At 44.3% G+C, this 25,176-nt stretch overlaps 1 protein-coding gene across 8 annotated transcripts in view; it reads right to left on the bottom strand.

Annotated features, from left to right (window-relative positions):
• Positions 1-25,176, bottom strand: part of SLC4A7 (solute carrier family 4 member 7) — a 113,816-nt gene that overhangs the window by 87,572 nt on the left and 1,068 nt on the right. For all 8 annotated transcript variants that reach the window (XM_081164349.1, XM_081164336.1, XM_081164346.1 and 5 more), the window contains exon 2: positions 24,320-24,456. In XM_081164349.1, coding sequence (XP_081020475.1) covers positions 24,320-24,456 — 137 coding nt within the window. The remainder of the gene's footprint in view (positions 1-24,319; positions 24,457-25,176) is intronic.

Raw genomic sequence — 25,176 nt, 5'->3', positions numbered from 1 at the left:
ATGCAGGAATCTTTTGCGCAACACGGGCTTGAACCCACAACCCTGAGATTAAGAGTCTTGTGCTCTACCAACTGAGCTGCAATTAGTTTTGAAACCCATCAGAGCCAGTCTAAGGCTCTTTTCCAGCCCAATGGAGGAGGCCATTTGCATGGTTGGAGGGGGTGCAGCAATGTGACCCCAGCCCTATGCAATGTGACCACCATCAATCCCCCCTGCTTGGATTGTTGGAAATGCTCCGTTGCCTCCGACAATTGTTGAGTGAGGAGCAATCCACATAGAAACTGCAGTTGGGGAGGGAATGGTTAGCCGTCCTCAGTTGTAGTCTCCACTGATATCACATTGCCCCTCCAGCAGTTAGGCTTTTAAGAAGCTAAAATGATTACCCCAACTGCCCCCCCTAAGTCTAGCCACCAGTAGGGGTGGTGAATTAAGTACAAGAGATTGAATGAATAGGTAGGGTATACATGTGAGACAGAGAATGAATAAATGCATGCATTCATGTGTTAGGTGTGAGAAAAGGCCTGTGTGTTTTGTGTGGGTATGTATGAATGCATGTATTATTTGAGTATGAATGCATATCAGCAGAAAACACACGATAAAAGCAGCTTAAATATCCTCGAAAAGCTCAGGAGTTTAAAATGGCCTTAACCTGGTAACTCTAAGCAATTACCTTAAACTATGTTCTGAACATTCCGAGGATCCTTTAATGCCGTTTTAAAGTTGGTGGCAGGTGAGTGGCCTTGGGGAGAACATGCCACAGTTGCATTGCCAACAACGAGAAAGCCAAATTTTGGATCACTACCAACCTTGCTTCTCTTGAAGAACTGCATGAACAAGCAAGCTCATATACGAGCGTTGTTCCAAGAAATCATTTTTTCCCTCCTGATAGGAATTACGTCTAATAATGGGCGTAGTCAGGATTTTTTTTTGGGGGGGTAGGAATTTAGTTGGGGGGCAGAACCAATGTGATTGAACAGTTAATTAAGTAATTCTATTGTTTTACTTGATGGGGGCAGCTGCCCCCTGGCCACGCCCATGCTTCTAATTTTGGAGCCCCGCCAGGAGGAAAAGAAAACTGCTGGAGATTGTGACAGGAAAGAGAGAAATCGGCGCTGCCTCCCATCCACTTTAGATCAGCTCTTCAATCTTTGCTACATACTTCAAGATGTTTTAGATGACAACTCCAATCACCCCAGATGGAAGCTGTAGTCCGGAAAAGAGAGTTTAAAGACTCTCTCAAGGCAAATCTTTAAAAATGTAGTATAAACACCAACAACTGGGAAACACTAGCCTGCGAGTGCTGCAATTGGAGAGCAGCCTTTACCAAAGGTGTAATGGGCTTCAGTGGCGTAGCGTGGGTTGTCAGCACCCGGGGCAAGGCAAGTAATTTGCGCCCCCTAACCCGTGGATTTGCGCCCCTAACCCTAACCCCCAGATGTTGCGCCCAGTGCGGCCGCCCCCCCCTGCACCCCCACGCTACGCCACTGATGGGCTTTGAAGATGCTCAAACTCAGGACGAAAGGGAGAAATGTGCTAAGAGGAAGGCACACTTGGCAAATCCACATCGGGCTCCCGCCAGGAAACCTATGTCCCCACTGTGGAAAGAGGTATGGATCCAGAATTGGCCTCCACAGTCACTTATGGACTCACTTTTAAAACCATGTTTATGGAAGACAATCTTACTTGGCTACAAGAAGACTTAGTCCCTGAGACTGATCATCAACACCACATTTGCAAACATGGTGACCAAACTGCTCCATCCCTGAAAGGCTGCTAATTAAAGCATGGGTTGAGCTGCAGAGATAAGGGCAAGCAAGCTCAGTTCAAAGTTGACTGTGATACAGGTGTACTAGATCAATCTACATTAGCAAAATAATGGTACTTAACCTTTTGTGCTAAATTAACCTTTCGTGCCAAATGCAAACTGAATATTATCCACATAATAACTGCTACTCCCTAAGAGGCTCCTACTTTGTTACGCGGCAGCCTCCTGAATTCTCCCTTATGCAACAGATTTAGACTTGTGTTTTGTCACCACTCAGGAAAGGTAGCAGTATTATGAAAGTTATAAATCATGTTAATTAAAACATGATGTAGCTAATATAATACCCCCCTACTTTTTTTTTAATCAAACAATAAAAGGTGTTTCCATACTGACACTACTTCAGTCACATACTAGCAAATTCTGGGAACTGTAGTTTGTCAAAGAGCTACAATTCCCAGCACCCTTAACGATCAACAGTGTCCAGGACTCCTTGGGGGGAAATCCTGATCTCATGAGGTGTGAAATTCCATCCTCTGTGTCTCTTTGTTGCAGCCTGCCATCCCCAGCTCACCAAGGTCAGCCCCTCCCCTCCAGCTTGCTGTCATTCAAAATCAAAACCCTAAACCTGGCCTTTCCCTCTGCCCGTGATCACCCAGCAAAGGGGGGGGGGGCTCTCCCTTGCTGGCTATCTTGTCCTCTGATGGTTTCCTGCTAATAGCCCATCCAGCTAAATTTGCCCAGCTGGCTTAACTAAAGGGCTTCCATGATTGGTAAACCATGCCTAATTCTAAATTTCACTACATCATAACACATTTTGGGGGGACGTGAGTGGCACTGTGTGGTGTAAACCACAGAGCCTTGGGCTTGCCATTCGGAAGGTCGGCGGTTCGAATCCCCGCAACAAGGTGAGCTCCCATTGCTCGGTCCCTGCTCCTGCCAACATAGCAGTTCGAAAGCACAAAGTGTAAGTAGATAAATAGGTACCGCTCCAGCAGGAAGGTAAATGGCACTTCTGTGCACTGCTCTGGTTCACCAGAAGCAGCTTAGTCATGCTGGCCACATGACCCGGAAGCTGTCTGGGGACAAACGTCGGCTCCCTCAGCCAGTAAAGCAAGATGAGCACCACAACCCCAGAGTCGTTCGCGACTGGACTTAACTGTCAGGGGTCCTTTACCTTTAAAAAATAATTAAAAAACAACACATTTGGGGGGATTTAGCTGACGCTCCCTCCACAAAAAATACATAATACTACAGTGCCTGGAACTCCTTGGGGGAATTAAAGTGGTAAATTAAAGAGTGCTTTAGATTTATGGTGTAGATGTGACTGACCACAGGTTCTCAGAATGAACTCACCACAGGTAAGGTAACTGTAAGCAGGGCCCCTGGAGAAGGTATTGATGGCAATTATAGAACTGCAGAGTTGGAAGGGGTCCTGAGGGTCAACGCAGGAATCTCTTTGTCCAAAGTGGGGCTCAAACCCACAACCCTGAGATTAAGAGCCTCATGCTGTAGCGACTGAGCTATCCTGCAGGATCTAATGGAGCTCATATGGAGGTAGGCAATCTTTCAGGCACCCCGAGCCCAAGACACTTAGACTTTTAAAGGCCATGACCTGCACTTTGAATCGATCCCAGAAACAAATTGGCAGCCAACGTAGCACCACCTTTCAGCAGTCGGGGATGATGGGAGTTGTAGTCTAATGACTGGATCACACAAATGCACCAGAACCCCCGTCCTTTCTGGGCTCACAAAAAAAGCTCCACATTTCTCTTCACTTTTGTTGCTCCCTTTTATGTGCCTTTTGCGGTTGGTTTTGGGCAGGGGCAATGCATTAATAGAGAAGTTGTCCCTGGGAAAAACAAAAAACAGGCCTATCTCACCTCTGTATTCACAGGGGCAGAGCAATTAAAATTATCTGTCCTGTGGAAAGTGGCAGGGAGAGATCGCTACCGAAAATGTTGTCAAGGGAACCATGGGCACTCAGGCAGCCAAGGAAAACAAGTCATTTGATGATAACAAACCACAACGGCCCAAGTAAACCACAAGCTCTAGTATAGAGAAGCCTGAAAGCCTTCTGGCCTTTTCAAGGCAAAAGCACTCGGCCAGCGATGTAAAGAGGACCATATGGAACTGGTCACATGGTTCAGTGGACTTTTCCCATGTGGGGAAGTCGATGCACCAGGGATCTGCTCTTACCCTCTCAACGCTTGGGTGCCTGCAGCCTAGATACAGAGAGTAGTCTTCACCTTCCTCTTGCTGTTTACAGGCCAGGCTGGAAGCAAGTGAGGCTGTGCCCACCCTTTGAAGCACATTCTTCCCCTCAAAGAATGACGGGCACTGTCGTTTTTTAATGGATGCTGGGTACTGCAACTCTGTAAGGGCTTAATTCTGTTGGGAGCCGTCAGAGTGGCTGGGGAAACCCAGCCAGATGGGTGAGGTATAAATATATTATTATTATTATTATTATTATTATTATTATTATTATTATTAGGTAAAGGACCCGACAGTTACGTAAGTCTAGTCGCAAATGACTCTGGGGTTGTGGCACTCATTTCACTTTACTGGCTGAGGGAGCCGACGTTTGTCCGCAGACAGTTTTTCCAGGTCATGTGGCCAGCATGATTAAGCCGCTTCTGGTGAAACCAGAGCAGTGCACGGAAATGCCGTTTACCTTCCCACCGGAGCAGTACCTATTTATCTACTTGCACTTTGACGTGCTTTCGAACTGCTGGGTTGGCAGGAGCTGGGACCGAACAACGGGAGCTCATCCTGTCGCGGGGATTCGAACTGCCTACCTTCTGATTGGCAAGCCCAAGGCTCTGTGGTTTAACCCACAGTGCCACCCGCGTCTATTATTATTATTAACTACAGCTCCCAGGATTCTTTGAGGGAAAGCCATTGTTTAAAGTGGTGTGATACTTCTGTAAATATATAGTGCAGGTGGGATCCCAGAGATCTTCAAGTATTAAAGGGGGTAACAGGGAATGTCTTGTACTGCAACCCTTTGCATGTTTGTCCAGAAGTATGCTGCACACAGTTCAGTGGGTCTTACACCCAAGTAAGCATGTATAGGCTTGCAACCTCAATCAATGAATCGTCATTAATTTCCTTACATAATTCCTGCATGTCTACTCAAAAGTAACTCTTATTGTATTGAACAAAGCTTACTCCCAATAAATCAGTACTGGACCAACGCATCAACAGAGCCATTAGCCAGTTACAAAGTACTCTTGGAGACTTCTCAAATACTAAGGAATACTAATCTTGCCGGGCTTTCCTTAGCTTGCTGTAACTTTAATGGGATCAAATGTTTTGACCTCTGTGATATCCTGCCTTACATTGGCTAATTGCTCTGATATAAAGATTGAGAAAGCAATTTAATGGCGCAGTCGAAAGGTAGTGACCTAAGAGCTTAAAAAAAAATTGCACACAGTGATTCAGAACAGCATGTCTCCGTTAGTAACTATACACTGCTGCCATAAACAGCCACCTGGCTATTGCTTGATGTCCAAGGCAAAAATCTTTAAACTTCCTCCTTCTGGCATAATCCCACAGAGCCACAGCAGAGGCCGAATGAAGGCTGCAACTTGACACTGCTCAAGAGCAGCCTGAAAAAAGCATGGTAGAAAAATCAATCCCTGCTACCATAAAAGCCACGAAGCAATCAACGCACAGCTTTGCAATCACATGCAGGGGGAAAGACATACCTAGTGATCTTGTTACATTCGTTTGTAGGACCAGCTTTTATTATTTCCATTTTGCCACTGACGCATAAGGGCATATTTCCATGGAGAGTTCAGAACAGGCGCAGCTGGAGCAGCGCTTTATGAGCTAAACCAGACGCAGAAAACTCTAGCTTCTGTAACATCCGAAGTGACATCAATAGAGTAAAATCCTGGCTCAAAGACACACACCACTCCCATCAAATCCTCATCACTGTTAGCCTGTGCTCTTTAACTGAGACAGACAGGTCCCTTCATGGTAGTCACAGCACAACACCTTCTAAGACAGGGGTCAGCAAACTTTTTCAGCAGGGGGCCAGTCCACTGTCCCTCAGGCCTTGTGAGGGGCCAGACTATATTGTTTTTTTTGGGGGGGGAATTAACGAATTCCTATGCCCCACAAATAACCCAGAGATGCATTTTAAATAAAAGGACACATTCTACTCATGTAAAAACACACTGATCCAGCCCGCGGGCTGGATTTAGAAGACAATTGGGCCGGATCCAGCCCCGGGCCTTAGTTTGCCTACCTATGTTCTAAGATCATATAATAAGAATAATAAGAATGATACTTGGCCATGTCCACAGACTGGAAGATGGCAGGACCCCAAAGACGTACTCTAGGGGGAGCTGGCTTCAGGCGCCAGGTCCATTGGCAGACCAATTCTGCATTGCAAATATGTCTGCAAACGATGCATGAAGGCTGGCATATCAACCCTGCTGTGTAGGAATCCCTTGTAGAAGATCACAGTGCCTGGAGACAGACAGACAGGTCATGTATCTATAGCAGTGACCAGAGACCACTGGAAGGAGTGCAGAGAGAAGGAATGCCATGGATGAAGGTGATGGACTACATGGAACTGGCGGAAATGACTGGCAGAATCCGAGACCAGGGAGAAGAGTCGGTGGAAGAAGATTGGAAGAAATTTAAAGACTATTTACAGAAATATTGTAAAATTAATGAATGTTAGAATGATGTCAGAATGAAGTTAAGTGGTTTAAGCAGTAATGTTTTAAAGGTGTATGAAAAATGCATTATTAACAGGTGAGAATTTAAAGTTATATTATATTAAGTTAAAGGATTAAGATAAAAACAAGGAGGGAAAGAAATTGCTGAATCAACTAACTAAATTGGAATACAAAAAAGGGAGGGGGAGGTGCGAGGAGGTCAGGGAAGCAAGGATATGAATATATGACATGAAAAGATTGATGTGTTTTCTTTTTAAATGTTTTTTATCTTTTTTTCTGTATTTTGTATTTTTCTTTTTTTTCTTTTTGTCTTTTTTCTATTATTTTTACTTATGTATTTTTTTTCCTTTGAAAACTTAATAAATATCATATAAAAGAGAGAGAGAGAGAGAGAGAGGGAGAGAAGGAATGCCATGGTGCATCGGCAGCAGCACAACCTGATGCCTTCATCTGCCCAGGCTGCAAGAAAACATGTCTCTCCCATACTGATCTCTGCAGTCACAGCAGGTGTTGTAACTCTCCAGCAGTTTTACTTCACCCTTAAAGGTGTGCTCCTCCACTGTCTCCCAAGCAGACGGATACCTAATAATTGCAACAATCAATGCAGTTCTCCATGTGCTACCTTTCATCTAGAACTATAATAATAATATTAACAATTTATTATTTATACCCTACCCATCTGGCTGGGTTTCCCCAGCCACTCTGACGGCTCCCAACATAATATTAAAAACACAATAAAACATCAGACATTAAAAACTTCCCGAAACAGGGCTGCCTTCAGATGTCTTCTAAAAGTCAGATAGTTGTTTATTTCCTTGACATCTGATGGGAGGACGTTCCACAGTGTGGGCGCCACTATCAAAAAGACCCTCTGCCTGGTTCCCTGTAACCTCACTTCTCGCAGTGAGGGAACTGCCAGAAGGCCCTCAGAGCTGGACCTCAGTGTCTAAGATGAACAATGAGGGTGGAGACGCTCCTTCAGGTATCCTGGGCCGAGGCCATTTAGGGCTTTAAAGGTCAGCACCAATACTTTGAATTGTGTTCGGAAACGTACTGGGAGCCAATGTAGGTCTTTTAGGACTGGTGTTATGTGGTCTCGGCAGTCACTCCCAGTCACCAATCTAGCTGCCACATTCTGGCTTAGTTGTAGTTTCTGGGTCACCTTCAAAGGTAGCTCCACGTAGAGCCCCACGTACTTTTTTTTTAAAAAAATTGTTATTAAAGATTTTTTGGTTTACAAAAGTAGGTGCATTGTCTCTTTTTTCAAGCTGTGTTTTCTACAGATCAATTTCTGCCCACATACTTGAGAAATGATTTGGAGCGCTCTGATATCTTCTACCGGAGTCGCCAAAGTGGTGGTGTTTCCCATGAAGTTCCATTATTGCACGTAACAGAACTTGCAAACCATTCTCTTGAAACTGAAACACCTTGTGTTTTCTGCATTCCAAAATGCTTCGCTTTTGTGCCTGTGGTGGCTCAAAAGCTTCTCTTCCACGCTTTTAAGATGCTGGAGGCAGGGGGACTCTGCTGCAGAAATAGTAACTGGCCTTTGACCCCCTGCAAAGCTGGACCATAATACAGCGGAGCCACGGTGTTATGGCAAAGTGTCTAGAAGCAGCAACGCAGGAGTGGGAGAGAACAAGGCTGCATTTACCCAGTTTAGACAGCAGCGCTTTGCTTCCTGCACAGGAACACACACCTGCATGTTCTGACCGTTCTTGTGTGGTTAAGCACCACTGAAAGCCATTCAGATCTTTTCATGAGTTTCGCTGGGCTTTGAGTCAACTGGTGAGAGGCCATTTAAGGTCACTCAGGCCTAATATGAGAAGGGCACATGGGGGAGGAGGAGAAATGAGGCTGCCAGAATTTATCCCCCTTTTAAGTTGCTGCCTTGAAACAATTCCCTAGGTTTTGTTTCTGCTTTGTGTAAGGGTTCCTATGCATTAGCTTGAACTCCTTTCCCGGCTTTGATAAAGGAATGGGACGTCATTGGTCCTGAAACCTTGTACGCTCACTGTTCATTCTTGGGTCAACTCCAGGAGAATGCTTTGTGGGCAGCATGCCTGATGGCAGCTACATTCTCCATGAAGAGTCTCACTGGGTCACAGAGAGCCATGTCTCATCAGCAGCATTTTCATCACATCTCTGGGGTATGTGGACGAAGGCAGGAGGGGGAAACCTGCCTTGGCCATAAAACCATTCCACAGTTGTTGTGTTTAGTATCCTTTTCAAAATCATGTACAAAATATTGTGCAAAATATTGCCGGGAACCTCCGGACTGGCAGCTTTTCAAGACGCTTCCCCAATATAATAGGTGGCATTGTCTATTACCAGAGGCCTGATCCAAACCTGATTTAATTTCCCAATTAATTTCAGTGGATACGCTGTTAGCCTTGTGAACGGATTAACTTCAATGGTTTCCATTGGAATCGTAATTGCTCAAAGTGGCCACAATCACATGCGCACTTGGGGGAAAGTAAGAACAAATTCACATAGCTGCACTGTCATTTTGTTGGCACAGATCATTATTAATCAATCAATCAATCAATCAATCAGGTAATCAATTACATTTTTATAGAGGAGATTCAGTATGGATCACAGCAGAGATGTGACTGTTTCGGCATGTACCCAATGGCTGTGTACACAACACACTATTTTTTTAAAGCATATTTTTGAAGTGTGGGGAACTGTAGTTTACCCTTCACAGAGCTATAATTCCAAGCACCCTTAAACTACAGTTCCCAAGATTCTTTGGGGTGGAGAATGTGCTTTGAATATATGGCATGTACACCAATGCTTCAGATACATAGCTTGTTGACTGGACTGGGTTCATATCCCTACTAAGCAATGAAGATCACTAGATGTTCTCTGCAGTAATACCATGAGAAAGATGCTTGGCATTAGGGCAGTTTGGGGCAGTGATACAGGTGAGGAAATTCTTTGTCAATGGGACAGCATCTGTATGGTGAAGCTCCTCCCATTTGTTTCTGTGTATATCTGTGTATACATCAAAAAACAATCCACAGATAGCATGATACCCCAGTGAGAGAAGTGGGGAAACAGCTACAAAGGTGCTGGAAGTCCTCGTGTGATTAAAGGTAAAGGTAAAGGGACCCCTGACCATTAGGTCCAGTCGTGGCCGACTCTGGGGTTGCGGCGCTCATCTCGCTTTACTGGCCGAGGGAGCCGGTGTACAGCTTCCGGGTCATGTGGCCAGCATGACTAAGCCGCTTCTGGCGAACCAGAGCAGCACACGGAAACGCCGTTTACCTTCCCGCCGGAGCGGTACCTATTTATCTACTTGCACTGGTGTGCTTTTGAACTGCTAGGTTGACAGGAGCAGGGACTGAGCAACGAAAGCTCACCCCGTCGCGGGGGAACTTCCGACCTTCCGATTGGCAAGCCCTAGGCTCTGTGGTTCAACCGACAGTGCCACCCGCGTCCTGCCTCATGTGATTACTTTGTGTTAAAACTGGAAGTTGCTGTGCATCACATTGAAAATTATCATTGGATATTAGCAGTGTAATTGCTGGAAGATGAAAGCACATCAAAAAGACTTCTTGGGGCTGTAACTAAAATCTGTCACATACCAGCTCTGATCGTGTTCTTCAGCTGTTTAAATAAATCCCGCTAGTTGCTCATTTCCACTCTGAAAGCTTCTGGTGTGTCAGTAAAGCCCCAATATGTCTGCTGAGTGTCATATGATACAATTCATCATGCTATGTCTGGAGGCCTCTGTGCAAGATGAAAACTGGTTTCTTTTGCTTCTCATGGAATTGGGTGCTTTTCTTTTTTGATAGTAAAAATAAATGCATGTAACCAATTCATGGCTGCAGCAGGAGTAGAAAGGTTGTGTTGTGTTACAACAATTCCCACCAACAAGTCTTAGGTATACGATAAAGTCCATATCACACTACGTAACATTACTGGTCCGCCAAGAGCATTTTGGGAATATAATTTGTCTCAGGGTCAAGAAAAATGGTCAGTATGTCTTGTAAACTGTAAGATGGCTTTAACTGTTCTATCTAAACTTTCAGAACACCCAAGGAACAATATAACAACAATATGAAGATGACAGTGTGTGTATGCTAACCCAAAAATGCATCTGCAGAAGGCACGAAATACACTCTATAGATGTGTGTACACAGGCCTGGGGTTAGGAACGGCATGGTTCATGACAGCTGGATCAGGAGTTTATCACATAACGAAAACAATCAAAGAAGGATGTCACCAAATTTTGCACTTAGTGAATACTCAAAATCCCCACACTGATTTGCGCAAACGGTTCTTAGTTTCAAACTGCCTCGTGTTTCTTTTTAATGCATCAACTCTCAAGACAAGAGTGCCAACCTGAATAAAAAAAATTGGGGGGGAGGTAAGAACTGCCACGCGTAATCAATCATATGAAGGGGTGCATGGCAGTGCCCATCAACTTTGCCCCCCCCGGCACCCTCAAATATTTTATTGGGGGGTGCGAAGACTCCTCGGATCCTAGGAGTTGGCTCCTATGCCTCAAAATAAATACTCTTGTTTGGAACAGAAACCACAAGTGCAAGATTATAGTTCTATTACCTTTCAAATAGACAGCTGGGAAAATGCACATTTAAAAGGAGTTCCTTGTCATATATGAAAATTTGGTCAGGTTCTAGAAGGGGGCCAGTCCACACATCCACTTTATAAGAGTTCTACTGTCGCTGGATTACCAAAACTGATCAAACAGAAGGAAGGGAATGCCCTTTTTCCTCCATAACACACCTTCTCTTTCGCCAGCCCTAGGTCAGTCACAATCTTGCCCACAGCAAATGGTAAACAGGCACTATCACTAATCACACAAAGTAACTTTTTGCACCGTTGATTACTCAAACATAGGTTTGCCCTCAGTACACCAGATGCTGTGGCTGCATTATTTTCTGAATTGTGGACCTTCTATCATATCGTGAATGCAATAAAAGGTTTTGATGACTAAGGTGTATTTCTGGAATGCTTATCTATTGCTGTAACACTCCAGATTTTCTCCTGTAACCGTTTAAGGTGTATGGAGGGAGGCTGGCTTATGAACAAAGCTGAACCAAGGAAATAAAGGTAAAGGTAAAGGGACCCCTGACCATTAGGTCCAGTCGTGGCAGACTCTGGGGTTGCGGCGCTCCTCTTGCTTTATTGGCCAAGGGAGCCAGCATACAGCTTCCGGGTCATGTGGCCAGCATGACTAAGCCGCTTCTGGCGAACCAGAGCAGCACACAGAAACACCGTTTACCTTCCCGCCGGAGCGGTACCTATTTATCTACTTGCACTGGCGTGCTTTCGAACTGCTAGGTTGACAGGAGCAGGGACTGAGCAATGGGAGCTCACCCCGTCGCAGGGATTCAAACCGCCAACCTTCTCTGATCGGCAAGTCCTAGGCTCTGTGGTTTAACCCACAGTGCCACCCGCGTCCCTGAACCAAGGCAATATGTGGTTCCAAAAGAAAGGCCCAGCTTTTCTCCACATCATCAGCTTGAACTAGAGAATATCAATTTAACATCTGCAGTGTTCTGAACAGAGTTCTTGGGCTGCTCTGAATTCTGTGAGCTGGGCTCACAAGAATTCCCACAAGGCCTCGCTGTAGCGTCTCATAATAAACTACAGTGCCCAGAATTACCTGAGGGGGGCAACTGTGCTTGGAAACCAAGACTTATGAGGAATGGTTGAAGGAGCTGGGTATATTTAGCCTGGAAAAGAGGAGACTGAGAGAAGAGATGAAAAGCATCTTCAAATATCTCAAGGGCTGTCACATGGAAGACGGAACAAGCTTGTTTTCTCCTGCTCTGGAGGGTAGGCCTCGAACCAATGGCTTCAAGTTACAAGAAAGGAGAGTCCAACTAAACATCAGGAAAAACTTTATGACAATAAGAGCTGTTCAACAGTGGAACGGTCTCCCTTGGAAGGTGGTGGTCTCTCCTTCCTTGGAGGTTTTCTAAGCTGAGCTTGGATGGGCAACTGTCATGGATGCTTGAGCTGAGATTCCTGCATTGCAGGGGGCTGGACTAAATGATCCTTGGGGTCCCTTCCAACTTTACAATTTTCTATGTGCTTTAAAGGTTTGAAGCCCTTTATCCTCTGGATTGGCCAAGCATAATACGGTGCTACCTCGGGTTAAGAACTTAATTCGTTCCGGAGGTCCGTTCTTAACCTGAAACTGTCCTTAACCTGAAGCACCACTTTAGGTAATGGGGCCTCCTGCTGCCGCACCACCGCAGCTGCATGATTTCTGTTCTCATCCTGAAGCAAACCCGAGGTAATATTTCTGGGTTAGCGGAGTCTGTAACCTGAAGCGTATGTAACCCGAGGTACCACTGTACTAGAAACCTGAGCTTCCACCTTTGCCTGGTCAACAGAAAACTGACACTTGTCAGCTGCACTCCGGGCTTTAGTTTCACAGATGATGATGATGATGATGATGATGATGATGATGATGATTATTATTATTATTATTTTATACCCCAGCCACTCTGGGAAACTTCCAACAAAGTATTAAAATACAGCAGTCTGTTAAACATTAAAAGCTTCCCTAAACAGGGCTGCCTTCAGATGTCTTCTAAAAGTCTGGTAGTTGTTCTTCTCTTTGACATCTGAGGGGAGGGCGTTCCACAGGGTGGGTGCCACTACCGAGAAGGCCCTCTGCCTGGTTCCCTGTAACTTGGCTTCTTGCAGTGAGGGAACCGCCAGAAGGCCCTCAGAGCTGGACCTCAGTGTCCGGGCAGAATGATGGGTATGGAGACACTCCTTCAGGTATACTGGATAACATGATCCTGGCTCTGGATTTTGGTACAGAATTCATGCACTGAGGTCGGACAGCAGCTATGCAAAGTGTTGCTAAAAGATCTCTTAAAAGTGAATGACCAAACCACCTAACGACATCTGATTTTATCCCCTGAAGGGGAAAGTATTTATTTATTTCCATCTTACCCCAACTGCAGCAGCATTCACTTTTCATTAACAAGCATGGAAAAGTAGGACAGGCTCCTGCTCAAACACCATTCATTCCATTCTATGAGAGCCCAGTTGCGCCCGAGGGCTTGATTTTATAAGCTATTGATATTCCCAATAACTTCCTCTACGAGTACAAATGTCACCCAGTAACATCAGGCAAGAATCTAATGATCATATTGTAACCGATGCAGAATAAAGGTTCGTGACCTTTTGCACTATTCCCTATAGTGCAAATGCCACCACGCTTACTAGGATATTTATGTTTCACTTTTTTTAAGGGTACAAACAGGGAGAGAAAGAGAGAGATTTTACGTTTTTTAGAGTGACCTTTACAAAGGAAGATTGCACTGGAGTAATGGAAAACCCCAAAGGTCAAGAAGCATTCTTCTGCCCTAGTAAATATCATATAGTGATAATGCTTTTAAAAATCCTTTGGGGTAAATAATAATAATAATAATGCTCTAATAATTTAGTGCTAATGTGTGTGTTTTTTAATTTGTCATTTATTTAAAATATTTATTTCCTGCCTCTCATAATTTCTCAACTGTCCTAACTTTTCTGATATTAGGTTTTTTTTATTGTTTTATGTATTTGAAAGTTTATATTACAGCTAGGTTTTTTAGGCCAAAATTCAAGACTAATTGTTCAACTTTGTTCTTGAGGATAACAGACTTCACTTTAAAAAAATTCTGCAAACTATTCCGAGATAACAGACTGGCTGTAATATGCAGTGGTATAAGTAATACTGAATCAATTAAAAGCTGTGTATATATTACTGGTTTAAATGAAGCTATGCCATTCTTTTTCTGAATGTGGATTGAATCTGGTTTGCGGAGAAACACAATAAAATGCAGGATTTCTTAAGAAACTATGGGATAGATATAGGAGAGGTGTGAGTTTCGGCTAACGCCATGTGTATACCACTTCCCAATCCAGGAAGACTGCTGTTCCTTCTTGGTAGAATGAGACAATCTAGCCTTTTTCTCTAAAGCACTTTTCATTTTTAACAGTATGATACACTGGGGAAAGTGGGAAAGTGTTACAATGTAGGCTTAATAAACGAAGCCGTCGGAAAGTTGATGAAACCAACATGCCCTCTGCTGGAAATAATGGAGAAATTAAAAAGGAGAGCATTCAAAATGAATGGCTTTTGTTGATTTTTTTAAATAAAAAAATTCCCTTCAAGAAAATCTGAAACAAAATACAAAAGGCATGAGGTAATAAGAGCCTCACTAAATCAGACCAAAGGCTCATTTAATCCCGCAACCGTTTTCCACAAGGGCTGCAGCTAATTCTCCACAGAATCTCAGATATGCGAGACACACTTTCTCCCTTCAGCATCATATAAAGTGGGGAGGAGGCAGGAGCCAGGAAAGCAGCATACCTGTAAATGTGGAAGGAAATAATATTTAAAAGGTAAGCGCTGCCCCTGTGTGGGAGATGCAGCAGGAACCAACAGGGAATTTTGTTTTGGATGACATCCCCCGGCTAGTTCAGCCATTGTTGAAGGCAAAAGGAAATGTGCCCAGCAAGCCAATGGCTAAATTATAATAACAGCCATTTTATTTGATTTATTGGAAACTGCTTTTGTTTGATTTTACAAATACAGTCATACCTTGGATCCCTGGGACTCAGATGTTTTGGCTCCTGAACACCGCAAACCCAGAAGTGATTGTTCTGGTTTGTGAACGTTCTTTTGGAACCCGTTTGGAACGTCTGGCGGGTCTTCCGCAGCTTCTGATTTGCTGCAGGAGCTTCCTGCAGCCAATCAGAAACCGTGATTTGGTTTTCGAACGTTTTGGAAGTCGAACGGACTTCCGGAACGGATTCCGTTTGACTTCCAAGGTACGACTGTGTAGAGTTATAACAATACCAAAATACATATCCATATATAGAGATTCCTCTGAATCTTGGGACTTCCCACCATCCCCTCGATGGGTCCTCCTGTCAACATTTTCAACTGCATATAATTTCCTAATCTGTATTTTTAATCTGTCCATATCGTCCATGGTGTTTGTTACATTACAAGTGTTGCTAAAATCCTGCCAATGTTTTCATTTGCTTACAACAGTCTCCTAAATAAGTTATAAAAATTTTCCCATTCTTGAAGTTTTTGTATTCTTGGTTCCTGAGCTTTCTGATCAGTTTTGCCATTTTGGCATAACCCAACATTGCCATTCCTCTCTGGTAGGGACCAATTTTATTATTTGCACCCCGCCCATCTGATTGGGTCGCCCCATCCACTTTGGGCGGCTTCTGACAGATATAAGAACACAACAAAACTCCTCTATGCCACAGGAGCAGAAAGGATCCTAATTGCTATAAACTGGGAAAAAGAAACTGTGCCAACAAAAAAGGAATGGCAAGATATACTGTATTGAACTGGCTAGGTTAACAGAGGCAATTAGAGATCACGCTAGACAAGAGTTTCAAAAAGCATGGGGAAAATGCAGAGAATACTTCACAAAACAGTGCCCTAAAATACATACCTGGACTTGTTTCGATGAATGTCTGCAGGAGACTTTGTGGCTATTAGAAAAATCTTAATAATTATTCATAAAGGAAACAGTTTATAAGAAGTAAATAAGGAGGCCAGATACAGGATAAAGGAAGTCTTTTATCTGGTTGTTTGTATTGTTGTATGTTATGCTCACTGTATGTTATGTTCATGTTTAATGAGGGTGGATTTGTGTATTGGGGGCATTTGTATTATGTTGTAAATAAAATTCCAATAAAAATGGAAAAATGGGGGGGGGGAGAACACAATAAAACATCAGGACAGCATCGTGTGCAGAGTCTCAACTCAGGGATTCGTCAAGACCTACTTTGCAGAAGCCATGCTGACTCTGTTTCAGGAAGACTTGTTTTACTATATTCTGAGTAATTGTATCGATGTTTTCCACCAGTTTCCCCAGGACAGACATTATAAGCTAGCTGGCCTGCAATTTCCACAAGCCCTCCCATTCCTTTTTAAAAGTTAGTATTATATTGGCCACCTTCCAGTCCACTTTGCCAATTAATGCCTGGAGCTTTTGTCTCTTGTCACTAACGTTTGCCTCGGCTCCTCAGCTTCCCCTTTCTGAGAAAGTTAGTTCACGCACAGGGATCTGCCCTGCGTCTTCCACAGCAAAGGCAGATGGAAAGAATTCATTCCACTTCTCTGCCTAAAACCTCACTTAGCAGATCAGCTTAGAGGGCAGCAAAGGCATTCGGATCAGGAGATAGTCCATGAATCCTTTGGGCTTACCTCTTTAGGCGCTCAATCCTGCCCAGCCCCATTAAATATAGCAGGACTTACTTCTAAGTAAACATTCGTGGAATTATACTACATATCTTCAACCTCAGCTGTAGCCAACTAAAGTACATATATCGTACATTTTGCTCCTGTTTATCTCCAGTGAAACTGTAAGTTTCCTTGCGCTGTACTGATTAATACTCAGGAACACTGAGCTAAGTGGCTGTACACGCAACACTGGTGGAACAGAAACATGAGACTGAACAGCAGCTCAAAATGACAACTATTATGTATCATTGCATGCCACTACAATCTCCGAGTGATGCAAGATTCCATGGGTTCCAGGAACTTACCCAGGGCCTTTGGGGAACGAGGCACAGAGGGGATTGTGGTGTCTTTATGATATATGGTTTATTTACACATATATACAACCTGAGCCTGAAATGGAGGGGCTTGCAGCATCAGCACTCCAAGAGGGTCGCTTCTGCCATAGCTGCAGTTTAGGATTGAAGCAGCCATCGTGCTCTGACCCTCTCTCCAGCTTGCTGCCTTTAGCACAGTGCAACCTCCCCCCGCTGGATCACATCACAGTCCGCTGGATCACATCACAGAACCGCTCTCCATAGCTTTCTTAATAGGTCATTACCTTCCTTTTCTTTTCCTAATGGCTCATCTCCCAGACGATTACCTCATCGGGAGACTGGCCTGGCTTAAATTTTAATCCTTGCTGGATCCTGGGTTTCAGGAGGCTTGATTAAATTCTAACACCCAGTTAGAAAACTGTGCATGAGGAAGACTTTGATGTACTTGGACTGACCTGATGAAGGGTGACAAAACAGAGATTTTACCCGGATGTCTTGTTGTCAGAGTCCTCCTCATACACAGTTTTCAACTAGAAAATTTAACACAGAGAATCCATGCTCTGGACTTCAGTACAATATAGTTGAACTTTTAGAAGTGGAGACACTGAATAGTAATATGTAGGATTGTATATATCACTTCAAGATTGACCAGAGACTGCATAGACTGTGTGTGTGTGTGTGTGTGTGTGTGTGTGTGTGGTTTAAGCTCATACCAATTGGAATATTAGTACATGTTATAGTGATATTTTGTGTACAATATATTTAAAATACTCTTATTTTCCATTTACAGAGTTGTGCTTTATGAGTTTTTTCTCTCTGCATTCCTTTGTTGTTTGATAAATTCTAACACCAACTGGACCCAGGAATTTAGGGTGTCTAGCACCAACAAACTCATAACAGTATTCAAAATCCCATGCCTTCGAAGACATGGTATAGTGGTACCTCAGTTTACAAACTTAATCTGTTCCGGAAGTCCATTCATAAACCAAAACTGTTCTTAAACCGAGGCGTGCTTTCCCTAATGAGGCTTCCTACCGCCAGTGCCCTTCCACTATTCGGATTCTGTTCTTAGGCTGAGGCAAAGTTCTCAAACCGGGACACTATTTCTGGTTTTGCAGAGTTTGTAAACTGAATCGTTCTTAAACCGGACTGTTATTAAACTGAGGTACCACTGTAGTTAAATGTGATCTTTTAAAAGAAATGGTTGATGGTATTTATACAGAAGCTGGATGAGAAACACAGTGACATTGATTACTAGCCAGTTCACATAGATGAGGTCCAGACACTGGCACTGTCTTGTTATGTGCATTTAAAGCATATGTGCTTATTAAGGAGAAATGGTCCTAAGGCAGTGAATATTCATGGCAAATTTGGGGAGAAGTGTTTTGATTTTTGCAGGCATGCTGCACTAAAGAAAATCTCAGAATCTCCAGATCACCCCAAATCTCATTGGAGGTCCCTGTTTTTTTAGGGTACTCTGATGAGATCCCACTTTGCCTCTGACAGACCCTGAATATGTCTGAATTGACCCACTTTGGCTCTTGATTTGGGATTCATCTGAATCTGATGCACATCCAGGGCTGTCTTTAGCATATGCGCCGCCGGGGGGCAAAGATCTGCCCAGCACCCCCAAATTAACTTTGTTGACCTTTCTTTAGGGGGGAAATCGCTCACCTGTAACAACGACGCAGCCGGGGAAAACTGCTTTTGTTTCCTGACTCGTCGGGAATATTTGATGCTACGGAGTAACAGAGCAATGGAGCAGGGGGGCGGCGACTTTTGCTCCATTGCTTTTCACTGCCGCTGATCAAGAGGTACCAGTATACAGTGGGTATACATTTTGCGCCCCCCAGAATTTGGCACCCGGGTGCCCCGCACCCCTTGAACCCCCGGGTAAAGACAGCACTGTGCACACCCCTATTTCCTACTCTGCTTCGCATGTCCTTGAGGCATAGTAGAATTTGTTGTAATACAGTGGTACCTCGGGTTAAGAACTTAATTAGTTCCGGAGGTCCGTTCTTAACCTGAAACTGTTCTTAACCTGAGGTACCACTTTAGCTAATGGGGCCTCCTGCTGCCATTGCACCGCCACCGTGTGATTTCTGTTCTCATCCTGAAGCAAAGTTCTTAACCCGAGGTACTATTTCTGGGTTAGCGGAGTCTGTAACCTGAAGCATCTGTAACCTGAAGTGTCTGTAACCCGAGGTACCACTGTATATAAAATATGGGCACCATTTAGGGGATCCTGATGTTTTAGTGCTCCTGTTTGCTAGGGAATGTTTGAAAAGTGTTGGTGGAGTTAAAAAAAGGTTGGAGATTGGAGGGAGGCTGCAGAGGCTTTTAATGTCCTCCCATCATTGGGAAGATGTTCAGGAGTTGAAGAAATGAATGAGAAGATTTTGAGCATAAGAAGAATTGTGAAGGGGGTTGATTGGCGCTGCCTTTTTCACCCTCCTCCCCATGTGGGGAAGATAATTTATTAGGCTGCCACTGCAACCTAGCAAATATTTTCAATTCAGTATTACTGACCTAGCAATATGTCGTCCCCCCCCCCCCCCGGACACACACCATTTTCTTTCCTTCTGTCTTCCAACAAGGGCTACCTTTTGGCAACAAACCTATTGCTGATGCAAAAAGACAATGATTCCAACATTAGCCTCCAAAGCATATTGTTTATTTGAAAGGCAGTGTATGCTGGAAAAATAGTAAAGGACACAGAACAGATAAGGACAGGATGATACGCTACTTCCTCAAAGGACTGACTAGAGAGTCCCCGTAAAATAATTTCTTCTGATTTAAGTTCAACCTACAATGCTCAAAAGAACTTTCCCAGGATCCCATGTTCATAGTTAAAGGACAATGTGAGGCTTACACTTCTAAAAACTGCTCCAAAGTGGGGGTGGGAGAAGATGTCAGTTTCAGTTTTTCACTTTTACAGTCTTCAGTTCAATTCTCCAGATTTTTTTAAGGCCTCATGAAAATTCATCATCGTTTTTGGTACGGATTTCTCCCAGGATACACATTTTTATATGCAATTTTGCCCAATGCACACATTTTTGCAAAGCAATTTCCCTTAATATAATGCATTTGTATGTTATTTTCACACACATGCACATACATATGCCTTTATATTCACGTTTTACCCTAGGATATGCATTTTGGTTACGTGTTACTTGGCTGCAGAATTTGGATATGTGCAAATTTCGAAGGATGGCTGTGCTTTAGAAAATGCAGATTTGTTAAGTTCACCTTTAAGTGTGAACTGAAACAAATTTATCCCCCATCTTAGCTCCAAATTGCAATTGGGATCCTCAAAGGCTTTTGTCTCATGCACAAGTCATCTTGAAGAAACAACCAGTAAAAATAAATCTAGTCTCGAGAAAATTCTTTTTTAAAAAACGGAAAGAATACAATAGGAACTGAAAAGAATGGAATCTTGAGAGGGTTTGAGGGAAAGAGGTCAGGCAGGGGGCAGGGGGGGGGTGCTGTGCTATTTTAAGACTTCAGAGATGATGTGTGAAAGATGAAGCAATTGTATGTTTGCTGAAGGAACCTATCCAGAAACAGAAAATGTCTCTCCCTGTAATCTGTGTGAGGTAATTTCTAAGTTTCGCAGACAATTTATTCCAAACAATCATTTTCACTGACTTTTCCCTCCCACTAGATGGCAGCAAAGCATTGCAACTAGCGAGGTACGTAAAACTAATACTGTAATAATAATAATAATAACAAAAACCTTTTGAAAATGCATTATGTAGAGTTTACGTATACTGTACACATACAAATATACACATTTCCCCCTGCTCTCTTTCTTTTCTCCCTCCTCTTTCCCCCTTCATTTCTCATTCTTTCCCCCTCTTCTATGCTGTCCCCCCCCTCTCTTTTACACTATTTGTATTACAGTGGTACCTCGGGTTATAGGCGCTTCAGGTTACATACGCTTCAGGTTAGACTCCGCTAACCCAGAAATAGTACCTCAGGTTAAGAACTTTGCTTCAGGATGAGAACAGAAATCGTGTGGCGGCAGCGGGAGGCCCCATTAGCTAAAGTGGTACCTCAGGTTAAGAACAGTTTCAGGTTAAGAACGGACCTCCGGAACGAATTAAGTTCTTAACCCGAGGTGCCACTGTATTATTAGCTTTCTTTCTATACATCTCTTTTTACCAACTTTCCGTTTTTGTACATGTCTTTTGAATTTGCTTATACTAACATCATTTCTAATGGATTGGATAAGGTATGTATGTAACCACATCTAATGAAATGTGTGATTCTTCAGCTTTTCGTTATATAAGCAACGCCACCCACCCCCCAAAAAATGATCAGGCAGTGCTAAGATATCTGAGCCACATGATGAACGCATTTATCCAAACTCTTAGGAGAAGATCCTTCCAGTTGTGTGACTAAGGCAGGAGCCTGGGCTTAGCATGTAAAACAGCTATAAAACAGGAGGTGGGTGATTTTTTTAGAGTGGTGGGCTGCAAAAGGGTGCTGAGGGTCCTTTCCTGCGGCTACCCAAGCAACAACACCAACCTTTTAAGCTTCTCTAAGCGGGAGGCCGAGCAGAGGAAACCGCCTGGAACTTCTTCCATCGCTCTAAGAAGTTCAGTGGGGCTGGGGCTCATGAGAAGATCTTCTCAACGGTGGCTCAAAGAATGTAGAGCCAGAGGATATGGGGAGCACGGCTAGTTCACCAGCACTCAGCGCTGCAATAATGATAAATAGTGGAAGGCGAGAGGTGCAGGGCACCAAATTTTGGCATCACACTGGGCGGCGCTGAAAATTTAAAGCACAAGTCCGCCACTGGTAGAACTCCCTCCCCACAGAGGTACATCTAAGCATCATTCCTTTACAGCTTATGTCCATCTCTTGGGAAATTGAATAACTGATTTGGGTGCCCTCCCTATAATGCATTTATAGACTGATTTTTTTAACTGTTTGTTGTTTTATATGTGTGACCTTGTGACCTTCTGGTGAAGAACAGGTAAGAAATGCTACCAATAATATGAATACTACTAATACTATGGGACACAGGTGGTGCTGTGGTCTAAACCACTGAGCCGCTTGGGCCTGCCGATCAGAAGGTCAGTGGTTTGAATCCCCGCGATGGGGTGAGCTCCTGTTGCTCTCCCCCTGCTCCTGCAAACCTAGCAGTTCGAAAGCGAACCAGTGTCAGCAGATAAATAGGTACCACTCCGGCGGGAAGGTAAATGGCGTTTCCATGCCCTCTGGTTTCTATCACAGTGTTCTGTTGCTCCAGAAGTGGTTTAGACATGCTGGCGACATGACCCGGAATGCTGTCTGTGGACAAACGCCAGCTCCCTCAGCCAGTAAAGTGAGATGAGTGCCGCAACCCCATAGTCGCCTTTGATTGGACTTAACCGTCCAGGGGTCTTTTACCTTGATCTTTACTATTAATACTACCAAAACTACTACTAATAACAATATGAACACTACTACGACTAACTAATAATGCAAGTACAGTGGTACCTCAGGTTAAGTACTTAATTCGTTCCGGAGCTCCATACTTAACCTGAAACTGTTCTTAACCTGAAACACCACTTTAGCTAATGGGGCCTCTTGCTGCCGCCGCGCCGCCGGAGCACGATTTCTGTTCTCATCCTGAAGCAAAGTTCTTAACCTGAAGCACTATTTCTGGGTTTGCGGAGTCTGTAACCTGAAGCGTATGTAACCTGAGGTACCACTGTAACTCAAAAGAGTCAATGTTATCCCTAGTGTTTCATACAATGAGTCCCCAGTAAGCTCCTTAGGTACTCTGGGGTACTCTTAAGTTACACAATCCTATATTGTTTACCAAGAGTCCACTCATTTTCCAACCGTCAGTCCTTAAGTAGCCAAAGCAGCACGACCCACACAAAAAAGGAAGATATCAGCAGACAAAGGGGGACACCAAGGTTTTCAGATGAATAATGAATTTTTGAGGAGGGAAACGAATCCCCTAAACAGCCCAATCCTGACTGACTGTTGCAGGGCAGAATTGAAAATTATGGGGGGATGGAATGCAATATCCTGGAAAAGGTCATGGCTGGCTGGCATCCTGAATAAGAGCACTCCAGACTGCCCCATTTTGTTGCAGGTTACACTTATATGACCAAAACCGGAATCCTTCCAGTTTCTAAACATGCATTATTAGATAAGCCATAAAACAATTCAACTGATGGATGCCACCCTGTAGATTGGTCTATAGATTATGAATTTCTCCAGTCTAGGTAGCTTGCACGCATATTGAGCAGCAAGCCAGACCAGTACAAATCCATAAAAGCAGTGCTTTTTTCTGGGTATCCAAAGGGTATGCAGAAGAAAAGCATTGCATAAAAGCACCAAAAAAGCCCAACAACATTAAACAACCAAAGGCTCCATAATCCTTCTGAATCACAACACGCCTTTCCCAATCTCCTGAAGTTTCCACGTGATCTGCACAAAGCAAAACAACTCCAGTAAGTCCATTTTAACCCAGACCCTCCTCGCTAACCTCTGGAGCACTGACAGGTACATTTGTAAAGCCAAAGGGCATAAACACTAAAACGGTGTAATCCCCTGCGACAGACAAAGGCAGTGTCTGATTTGCTTCCATCTTCCAAAGATGCATGCTTGTTGCTGTGTGGTACCTAAATCTAAGGTGTTAATGTACCTTCAGAAATCTCCGGAGTTGTTAACCCCAGGCAAAAGATCTGTATCTTTTAGGGCTGCTACTCTTAAATGTAACCTATAAAACCTATTTTTTTCTACTAGAAGAAATGGACATTACCTCTTGGGCTGCAGTCAAGGTAAACAGCATGCTAAGGACATTGGACAAAAGAGGATTGGCTTCAGGGAAGTGGGGATTTATCAGAAAGAAACCTTTTCTTCCTCATTTCATTATATGTGGCTGGAGTGTTGAACATTTTTCAACTACAGGGCCACATTGTGTTGTGGTGAAAGCTTCTCAGATCTCGATGTAGCACCACAGAGTTGAGATTGGAGATTGGAGATAATCCCTAAGATCACAGAACTGCAGAGTTGGAAGCAACCCTGAGGATCATCTAGCCCAACCCCCCGCAACGCAGGAATATGCAGCTGTCCCATAGGGGGATTGAACCGGCAACCTTGGTATTATCAGCACCATGCTAATACACACAAGGGTGGTGCTGTGGTCTAAACCACTGAGCCTCTTGGGCTTGCCGATCAGAAGGCGGGCAGTTCAAATCCCCGTGACAAGAGTGAGCTCCCGTTGCTCTGTCCCAGCTCCTGCCAACCTAGCAGTTCGAAAGCACACCAGTGCAAGTAGATAAGTACATACCGCTGTGGTGGGAAGGTAAATGGTGTTTCCTTGTGCTCTGGTTTCTGTCATGGTGTCCTGTTGCACCAGAAGCGGTTTAGTCATGCTGGCCACATGACCCAGAAAGTTGTCTGTGGACAAACGCCGGCTCCCTCGGCCTGAAAGCGAGATGAGCGTCACAACCCCATAATCGCCTTTGACTTAACCATATAGGGGTCCTTACCTCTAATCCAGGGGTCGGCAAATTAAGGCCTGCAGACCGGATCAGGCCCAATTGCCTTCAGGATCCTGCCAGTGGACTGTCCATGGATCGGCGTGGGGATTCTGTCCGTTTGGGCTGTGCCATTTCTTTCCCTGCACCCTTCCGTCAGTCCCCCCGCCTCTCTGTCACACACACCGCGGCAGTACCTCCTCCCTCCCTCCTCCTGGCTTCTCCTTGCCCTGCCTAGAGGAGGATGAGGGCTGGGCTGAGCTGGCTGAGCTCCATTTTAAGCAGCCCCTCTCCGGAGCCAGCCCTTTCGTGCCGCTCATCTTCCCTCTGCCACCACTGCTACCCTGGTGCTCCTCTGGGCCAGAGAGCGGAGTGGACGAGCTCACTCTGCCTACCCATGAGAAGAAGCAGCAGTGGCGGCGGTGGCGGCAGCCCCTGGGAAGGTAAGCGCAGCGGCTGGGGCTGGGGGTAGGGCTACTTGTCCCTATCACCTCTTCTTCCAGCTACCCCCCCCCCCTCGGTGCCACTTCTCCAGCCCGCTGCAAGGTCTGAGGGACAGTGGACTGGCCCATGACTAAAAAAATTTGCTGACCCCTGCTCTAACCAACTGAGCTCAGATAGAAAAGATCTCTCTCGCTGTTCTTTAGAGAGGATCTCAAAAGGTACT

This window comes from Podarcis bocagei, assembly GCF_964188305.1.
Source record: "Podarcis bocagei genome assembly, chromosome: 12".
Classification (NCBI taxonomy): domain Eukaryota; kingdom Metazoa; phylum Chordata; class Lepidosauria; order Squamata; family Lacertidae; genus Podarcis; species Podarcis bocagei.
Note: the sequence above shows the minus strand (reverse complement) of the source record. Positions and strands in the feature narration are given on the sequence as shown.